The sequence below is a fragment of the Babylonia areolata genome, chromosome 14, assembly GCF_041734735.1.
Source record: "Babylonia areolata isolate BAREFJ2019XMU chromosome 14, ASM4173473v1, whole genome shotgun sequence".
NCBI classification, from domain to species: Eukaryota; Metazoa; Mollusca; class Gastropoda; order Neogastropoda; family Buccinidae; genus Babylonia; species Babylonia areolata.
The window spans coordinates 1760790-1770880 of record NC_134889.1 but is presented as its reverse complement, the minus strand read 5'-3'; the positions used below and the strand labels follow the sequence as shown (position 1 = coordinate 1770880).

Sequence of the window (10091 nt, the reverse complement as noted above, 5' to 3'; positions counted from 1 at the left end):
TGCTCTTTCCGTTTCCGGTCCCGCAAACTATGAAAATGAAAAAAAAAAAAAAAAAAAAAAATGGCGGTTTCAGACAAGTGTCGGTTGGGGTTCATGTTATGCGTGTGTCCCACACCATTGATATCAGACATACGTAATGCATGTCATATTTGAGGCACGTAGATTCTGTACACATCACACGGACCTCATTACAAATGGCAAATTACCATACCTCTGACCGTGCAGGGACTCCATCAGTCAGTGGGGTCAGTGGGCAGACGGTGAGTTGAACACCTGAAATGGGTGTGTGTGGACAGCGGCTACTTCATGGCCAGTTTGATGTGTGTCCAACTGAAGTGATCAGCATAATCCACAATGCACAAACCACCTTGGTAGGGGTTGACATGCACAAAGGCTGGAAACCATCCTCGCAGAGCGGGGTCCAGCCCACTGTCAGTCTTGTCTGGTGCAACGGCAGAGCTGTTGGAAAATGTTTATAATCCATGATGCACAAACCGCCTTAGTAGGGGTCGACATGTTGAAAAAACTCGTAACCATCCTCGCGGAACGAGGGCGCCAGTCTGGTAACAGTTATGGCAGAGCTATTTCGGAATGTCCATCTAAAATCCATGACACACAAACACTCCTTGGTAGGAGCTGACATGTGCAAAATCTCGTAGTCAGCTTCGCGGAACGAGGGCGCCAATCTGGTATCAGTAATGGCAGAGCTATCACAGAATGTCTGTTGCAAACACAGAAGTACACATCCATGGTATCCAGGGAACAACACAGGTAACAGACACATCCATGTTCAGAAATAATGAACTGCAACAGACTTTATACCGTATCAAACATCAGGTACCCCATTAAGAGGCTTAAACTGAAATCAGTTACGCGAACACAGTTCGTGTTTGTGAGTGATGCCAGCTGTGATAAAAGCGACCGACGCACAGACGAGCCAGACACGAACTGATGCCCACGTGGCTGGCACGTACACTCAACGAATGATTCTGAGGTGGCGCCTTCTGATTGGGTAGAACTGTTGTCAGGTGTTATGATTACTGACCTCGGAAAAGATTTCCTCCAAGACACCCCGTCTCCAGACCGAGAGGGGAATACACGTGTGAGAGAGGTGAGTTGTGATAACTGAAGGTAACTGGAGGTGAGTCGAATGGTTCAGGATAACTGTGGGTGAGTTGGGATAACTGTGGGTGAGTTGGGATAACTGGAGGTGAGTTGGGATAACTGTGGGTGAGTTGGGATAACTGTGGGTGAGTTGGGATAACTGGAGGTGAGTTGGGATAACTGGATAACTGTGGGTGAGTTGGGATAACTGGAGGTGAGTTGGGATAACTGGAGGTGAGCTGGGATAACTGGATAACTGTGGGTGAGTTGGGATAACTGGAGGTGAGTTGGGATAACTGGATAACTGTGGGTGAGTTGGGATAACTGGATAACTGTGGGTGAGTTGGGATAACTGGATAACTGTGGGTGAGTTGGGATAACTGGATAACTGTGGGTGAGTTGGGATAACTGTAGGTGAGTTGGGATAACTGGGTGAGTTGGGATAACTGTGGGTGAGTTGGGATAACTGGATAACTGTGGGTGAGTTGGGATAACTGTGGGTGAGTTGGGATAACTGTGGGTGAGTTGGGATAACTGTGGGTGAGTTGGGATAACTGGAGGTGAGTTGGGATAACTGGAGGTGAGTTGGGATAACTGTGGGTGAGTTGGGATAACTGGGTGAGTTGGGATAACTGTGGGTGAGTTGGGATAACTGGGTGAGTTGGGATAACTGTGGGTGAGTTGGGATAACTGGAGGTGAGTTGGGATAACTGGGTGAGTTGGGATAACTGTGGGTGAGTTGGGATAACTGGGTGAGTTGGGATAACTGTGGGTGAGTTGGGATAACTGGAGGTGAGTTGGGATAACTGGAGGTGAGTTGGGATAACTGTGGGTGAGTTGGGATAACTGGAGGTGAGTTGGGATAACTGTAGGTGAGTTGGGATAACTGGGTGAGTTGGGATAACTGTGGGTGAGTTGGGATAACTGGAGGTGAGTTGGGATAACTGGAGGTGAGTTGGGATAACTGTGGGTGAGTTGGGATAACTGGAGGTGAGTTGGGATAACTGGAGGTGAGTTGGGATAACTGTGGGTGAGTTGGGATAACTGTGGAGGTGAGTTAAATGATTCGGGATAACTGTAGGTGAGTTGAATGGTTTGGGATAACTGTAGGTGAGTTGAATGATTCGGGATAACTGTAGGTGAGTTGAATGATTCGGGATAACTGGAGGTGAGTTGAATGATTCGGGATAACTGTAGGTGAGCTGAATGGTTTGGGATAACTGTGGGTGAGTTGGGATAACTGTGGGTGAGTTGGGATAACTGGAGGTGAGTTGGGATAACTGGAGGTGAGTTGGGATAACTGTGGGTGAGTTGGGATAACTGTGGGTGAGTTGGGATAACTGGGTGAGTTGGGATAACTGGAGGTGAGTTGGGATAACTGGAGGTGAGTTGGGATAACTGTGGGTGAGTTGGGATAACTGGAGGTGAGTTGGGATAACTGGAGGTGAGTTGGGATAACTGGAGGTGAGTTGGGATAACTGTGGGTGAGTTGGGATAACTGTGGGTGAGTTGGGATAACTGGGTGAGTTGGGATAACTGGAGGTGAGTTGGGATAACTGGGTGAGTTGGGATAACTGTGGGTGAGTTAAATGATTCGGGATAACTGTAGGTAGTTGAATGGTTTGGGATAACTGTAGGTGTGTTGAATGGTTTGGGATAACTGTAGGTGTGTTGAATGGTTTGGGATAACTGTAGGTGAGTTGAATGGTTTGGGATAACTGTAGGTGAGTTGAATGGTTTGGGACAACTGTAGGTGTGTTGAATGGTTTGGGATAACTGTAGGTAGTTGAGAGTTGTGGCATAGATAAATAAATAAATAAATAAAAGGAAGTAAAATAACATACCTAAACAAATAAATGGGTGAAGAACGGAAAGAAGAGACGACAGCTGGAAGACGAAGAATACAAAGAAAGAACAGGCCACGTGTTTGCAGATGAAGAATTTCGTTTTTATTCCAAAACAGACGGCAAACAACAAACTAAGAACAACACATTTCAAAGTGTTCCCAAATCTGATCATTTCATAACATCTGAAGTCGAAACGAAAAGCAAATCAGTAATACCAACAGATGCACAATTCTTTTCTTTTCCGGTTTCACCGCCAAACTCGCACCTGATAATATATCACAAGCAACATAAGGGGGATGGTGGTGGAACGGTTAAGACGTTTATCAGCCAGTACAGTGTCCGTTAGAGTATGGGTTTGATTCCAACTCTCGCCCCTTTGTCCCAAGGTTTGACGGGCGCAATAGCCGAGTGGTTAAAGCGTTGGACTGTCAATCTGAGGGTCCCGGGTTCGAATCACGGTGACGGCGCCTGGTGGGTAAAGGGTGGAGATTTTTACGATCTCCCAGGTCAACATATGTGCAGACCTGCTAGTGCCTGAACCCCCTTCGTGTGGTTCTGCAAGCAGAAGATCAAATACGCACGTTAAAGATCCTGTAATCCATGTCAGCGTTCGGTGGGTTATGGAAACAAGAACATACCCAGCATGCACACCCCCGAAAACGGAGTATGGCTGCCTACATGGCGGGGTAAAAACGGTCATACACGTAAAAGCCCACTCGTGTGCATACGAGTGAACGCAGAAGAAGAAGATGTCCCAAAGTTTGACAGGAAAATCAAACAGAGCGTCCAGTCATTCGGACGAGACGATAAACCGAGGTCCCGCGTGCAGCACGCACTTAACACACTGAACAAGAACCCACGGCAACAAAAGAGTTGTACTCTTGCAGAATTCTGTCAAAGATGCTCACTGTGAAGTACACAAACATATAGATATATGGATAGGTTTACATGCATGCACTCAAGCCACTGACTGCATGTGTTGGGTTATGCTGCTGGTCAGGCATCTACCCAGCAGATGTGGTCAGCTGTATGGACTTGTCCGAACGCAGTGACGCCTCCTTGAGAAACTGAAACTGAAGCTGAAGTTATCTGACAACTCCTGAAAAAAAAAAAAACAATAGAAAAATGCATTTGACTGTTTTTGATTCCTCTCTGGGGATAACCAGGGACTCTTTCGGTGAGGCAAGGCAAGGGATTTTCAGTTCATATGCCCTCTGGGAGAATCAAAGCCATTACACATGTATACCATTTACAAACATCATACAAAACAAGAGAGGCAAGGCCTTCAAGACTCACTTGTGATAAATTAAGTCCCCTAGCATTAATTACAGAGTAATTTCCCTTCTTTACTATCTGCACCAAAACGTTTGCAAAATAAATAAAACTTCCATGCTTAGCAAAAGAAGTTCCTGTTTGAACAAAAAATGATAATAATGACTGCTCTTGTTGTTGGGTCAGAATATCAGATCAAAGTGCCAAGTTTAGAGAATACACAAAATATAAATCTAACAGTAAATGCAGTTTGCATATAATTAGGCTTCATTTTTTATTTTTTGTGCCCATCTCAGAGGTGCAATATTGTTTTAAAGAAGATGACTGGAAAGAATTGAATTTTTCCTATTTTTTATGCCTAATTTGGTGTCAACTGACAAAGTATTTGCAGAGAAAATTTCAATGTTAAAGTTTACCACGGACACACACACACACACACACACACACACACACACACACACACACACACACAAAGACAACCGAACACCGGGTTAAAACATAGACTCACTTTGTTTACACAAGTGAGTCAATAATAAAAAGGACGATTTTTAAAGAAACTCACAGAAGCAACAACAAAACCAGTAACACCAAAGACAAACCGACAAACACATCAACGTTGTTTTGTTCTTCTTTTTTTCTTTGATTTGTTGTTGTTGTTGTTTATTTGTTTGCTTTTGTCCCCAAGCAACAAAGTTTTATTGAAAAGAGATACGCATTTATACAGTGTGAATAGTATTCCTACTTCACTTTCAGCCTTTCATTGGAAGTCACTGGGTGTTTATTTATAAAATGTGTATTCCTTACCTCCAGGAAACTGCTGAGAGACAGACGCAGACAAAAAAAAAACCCAGTAAACCGAGGGAGTGACAGCGTTGAGGAATGAACAGGGAAACCTTTTACAGAAAAAAAACAAAAAACAACAGTAAACCGAGGGTAGTGGCAGCGTTGAGGAATGAACAGGGAAACCATTTACAGAAAAAAAACAAAAAACAAAAAAACAACAGTAAACCGAGGGAGTGACAGCGTTGAGGAATGAACAGGGAAACCTTTTACAGAAAAAAAACAAAAAACAACAGTAAACCGAGGGTAGTGGCAGCGTTGAGGAATGAACAGGGAAACCTTTTACAGACAAAAAAACCCAGTAAACCGAGGGAGTGACAGCGTTGAGGAATGAACAGGGAAACCTTTTACAGACACACAAAAAACCCAGTAAACCGAGGGAGTGGCAGCATTGAGGAATGAACAGGGAAACCTTTTACAGACAAAAAAACCCAGTAAGCCGAGGGAGTGATAGCGTTGAGGAATGAACAGGGAAACCTTTTACAGACACAAAAAAACCCAGTAAACCGAGGGAGCGATAGCGTTGAGGAATGAACAGGGAAACCATTTACAAACAAAAAAACCCCAGTAAACCGAGGGAGTGACAGCGTTGAGGAATGAACAGGGAAACCTTTTACAGACACAAAAAAACAACAGTAAACCGAGTGAGTGGCAGCGTTGAGGAATGAACAGGGAAACCTTTTACAACAAAAAACAACAGTAAACTGAGTGAGTGGCAACGTTGAGGAATGAACAGGCAAACCATTTACAGACACAGGCCATGACATAACAGCCGACACACCTGCAGGTATCTGTTCGGCACCCCAAGAGAAGAAGAGGTCAAAGCAGGAGGTGGTGGAGGAGGAGGAGAAGAAAGAGAAAGAGAAATAGAAGGAAGAGGCAAAATAAAAAAGGAGAAGAAAGATTAGGAGGAGAAGAATGAAGAGGAAGAATAAGAATGAAGAAGAAGAAAGGAGAAGAAGCAGAAGGAGGAGAAGAAGGAGGAAGAGGAATAAGAAAGGAATTTTATATATATATATACTATTGTTAATTTCACCAGGGTAGTGGGGTTAGCACAACTTTTTTCTTTCTTTTTTTTACATCAAGCCATCAAGGGGAAAAGGAGAAGGGGGGGATAGAAAGAAATGAAAAGTGGTATAAAGAAGAAGAAGAAGAAAGGAGAAGAAGGAGGAGGAGGAGAAGAAGAAGAAGTAGTAGAAGAAGACGAAGGAGGAGGAGAAGAAGAAGAAGAAGTAGTAGAAGAAGAAGGAGGAGGAGAAGAAGAAGAAGCAGAAGCAGAAGCAGAAGAAGATGGCCGCCACCCTGTATTTTCACATATAGATGCTTTGCGTGTACCGCGTGACACCCGTCCTCCGGTGCACGACCTTCACGGGGTCAAGGACGCTGCCCTCCCGAAGGTCAGAGCGGATGCTCCAGCTCACAGTGGGTCTCATCAGGAACCCCAGCCTCCAGCGCTCGCTGTCTGCACTGCTGCTCCTGCTGCTAGGCGTGCTGGTGCCCTCAGTGCCCGTGCCCGTGCCCGTAGTGCCCGTGCCCTGGGAGCAGCATGACAGGGGCGTGGAGGAACGGCTGCTGACGTAACTGGACTCGGCATCGTCATCGTCATCGTCACCGTGACTGGGTTGGCGTTGTCGGTGAGTTGACGTCATCTGACTCACCCTGTTGACGATGGTCACGATGGTGATGATGTAATGATGATGGTGATGATGTAATGATGATGGTGATGATGTAATGACGATGGTGATGATAATGTAATTATGATGATGATGATGTAATGACGATGGTCACGATGGTGATCATGTAATGATGATGGTGATGATGTAATGACGATGGTCACGATGGTGATGATGTAATGATGATGGTGATGATGTAATGATGATGGTGATGATGTAATTATGATGGTGATGATGGTGATGATGTAATTATGATGGTGATGATGGTGATAATGTAATGATGACGGTGATGATGTAATGATGATGGTGATGATGGTGATAATGTAATGATGACGGTGATGATGTAATGATGATGGTGATGATGGTAATAATGTAATAATGATGGTGATGATGTAATGACGATGGTCACGTTGGTGATGATGTAATGATGATGGTGATGATGTAATGATGATGGTGATAATGTAATGATGATGGTGATGATGTAGTGACGATGGTCACGATGGTGATGATGGTGATGATGGTGATAATGTAATGATGATGGTGATGATGTAATGATGGTGATGATGGTGATGATGGTGATAATGTAATGATGATGGTGATGATAATGTAATGATGATGGTGATGATGGTGATAATGTAATGATGATGGTGATGATGTAATGACGATGGTCACGTTGGTGATAATGTAATAATGATGGTGATGATGGTGATGATGTAATGATGGTGATGATGGTGATAATGTAATGATGATGGTGATGATAATGTAATGATGATGGTGATGATGGTGATAATGTAATGATGATGGTGATGATAATGTAATGATGATGGTGATGATGGTGATAATGTAATGATGATGGTGATGATAATGTAATGATGATGGTGATGATGGTGATGATATAATGACGATGGTCACGATGGTGATAATGTAATGATGACGGTGATGATGATGATAATGGATGGTAATATTGTAGTAGTAGTGGGAGGAGGAGGAGCAATGCAGACTGGCGCTCACACCTCCACTGGCATTTACAATAAAGGTTGCACACGCACACGCACACGCACGCACGCACGCACGCACGCACACTCACACACACACACACACACACACACACACACACACACATCTGTGCCTTGTCTCTCTGCGCCGACCTTTGCATGATGACATGTGCACTGACCTTTGATAGATAACCTTTTTTTACTGAACTTTGCACCATGACCTGCCCACTGACCTTCCCAAACTGACTTTTGAACGATGATCTGTGCCCTGTCCCTGTGCACTGATCTTTTAACTGTGACCTGTGAACTGACCTTTGGCTGCTGACCCGTGCACTAACCTTTGAACGATGACCTGTGCACTGACCTTTGCACGATGACCTGTGCTCTGACCTTTACAGGTTGACCCCTGCACTGACCTTTGCACGATGACCCGTGCCCGGGCGGGGGACACAGAGCGGAGGGCGGGTGCTCTGGGCAGAGGACAGCTGTACTGGTCACTGTACGTCCACAGGCGTCTGCACACACACCTCGTGCAGGTCACTGGGCAGTGCTGGGCTGTGCTGGATTGTGTTGTGCTGGGCTGTGCTGGATTGTGTTGTGCTGGGCTGTGCTGGGTTGTGTTGTGCTGGGCTGGGCTGTGTTGTGCTGGATTGTGTTGTGCTGGGCTGTGCTGGGTTGTGTTGTGCTGGATTGTGTTGTGCTGGGCTGGGCTGGGCTGTGCTGGATTGTGTTGTGCTGGGCTGTGCTGTGCTGGGCTGTGTTGTGCTGTGCTGTGCTGTGTTGTGTTGTGTTGTGCTGTGCTGTGCTGTGCTGTGCTGTGCTGTGCTGGGTTGTGCTGTGCTGTGCTGTGCTGTGTTGTGTTGTGCTGTGCTGTGCTGTGCTGTGCTGGGTTGTGCTGTGCTGTGCTGGGCTGTGCTGTGCTGTGCTGGGGGTTGGGCTGGGCTGGGCTGGGCTGTGCTGTGCTGTGCTGTGCTGTGCTGTGCTGTGTTGTGTTGTGATGTGCTGTGCTGTGCTGTCTGGGCTGGGCTGTGCTGGGCTGGGCTGGGCTGTGTTGTGCTGTGCTGTGCTGTGCTGTGCTGTGCTGTGTTGTGCTGTGCTGTGCTGTGCTGTGCTGTGTTGTGTTGTGTTGTGCTGGGCTGTGCTGTGCTGGGTTGTGCTGTGCTGTGCTGTGTTGTGTTGTGCTGTGCTGTGCTGTGTTGTGCTGTGCTGTGTTGTGCTGTGCTGTGCTGTGTTGTGCTGTGCTGTGTTGTGCTGTGCTGTGCTGTGCTGTGTTGTGCTGTGCTGTGTTGTGCTGTGCTGTGCTGTGCTGTGTTGTGTTGTGCTGTGCTGTGTTGTGCTGTGCTGTGTTGTGCTGTGCTGTGCTGTGCTGTGCTGTGCTGGGTTGTGCTGTGTTGTGTTGTGCTGTGCTGTGTTGTGCTGTGCTGTGTTGTGCTGTGCTGTGCTGTGCTGTGTTGTGTTGTGCTGTGCTGTGTTGTGCTGTGCTGTGCTGCGTTGTGCTGGGCTTTTAACTAGTAAACTATAGGTTTACATAAAACATCAACTATTAACCAATAAACTACAGGTGTACAAAGTCAACTATCAACCAGTAAACTACAGGTTTACAGAAAACGTCAACTATCAACCAATAAACTACAGGTTTACAGAGAACGTCACATACTGACCAGTATTCTACAGGTTTACAGATGACGTCACTTTATGACAGGAACACATGTTTACACATGTTTTCAACAACTGATCACTTAACAACATGTTGACAGAGAGCGTCACCCACTTTGACCGAAACAGACTGACAGAACATCATCTACAGACCTATACAGACTCGCATAGAACATCATTTACTGACAGATACAGACTCGCATAGAACATCATTTACTGACAGATACAGACTCGCATAGAACATCATCTACTGACAGATACATACTCTCATAGAACATCATCTACTGACAGATACATACTCTCATAGAACATCATCTACTGACAGATACAGACTCTCATAGAACATCATCTATTGACAGATTCAGACCCGCATAGAACATCAACTACTGACAGATTCAGACCCGCATAGAACATCATCTACTGACAGATTCAGACCCGCATAGAACATCATCTGCTGACAGATTCAGACCCGCATAGAACATCATCTACTGACATACAGACATGCATAGAACATCATCTACTGACAGATACAGACTTGCACAGAACTAGAACATAATCTACTGGCAGATTCAGACTCGCATAGAACGTCATCTGCTGACAGATACAGACTCACATAGAACATCATTTACTGACAGATACAGACTCACATAGAACATCATTTACTGACAGATACAGACTCTAATAGCACGTCATCTACTGAGAGA

General features: G+C 45.4%; 1 protein-coding gene across 1 annotated transcript in view; it reads right to left on the bottom strand.

The window, feature by feature from the left end:
• Positions 1-6349: 6349 nt before the first annotated feature.
• The window catches only part of LOC143289443 (uncharacterized), a 6960-nt gene continuing 3218 nt past the window's right edge, over positions 6350-10091 (bottom strand). The window contains exons 3-4 of the mRNA XM_076598411.1: positions 8148-8246; positions 6350-6722 (exon numbers count right to left, since the gene is read on the bottom strand). Coding sequence (XP_076454526.1) covers positions 6374-6722; positions 8148-8246 — 448 coding nt within the window. The 3' untranslated portion in view covers positions 6350-6373. The remainder of the gene's footprint in view (positions 6723-8147; positions 8247-10091) is intronic.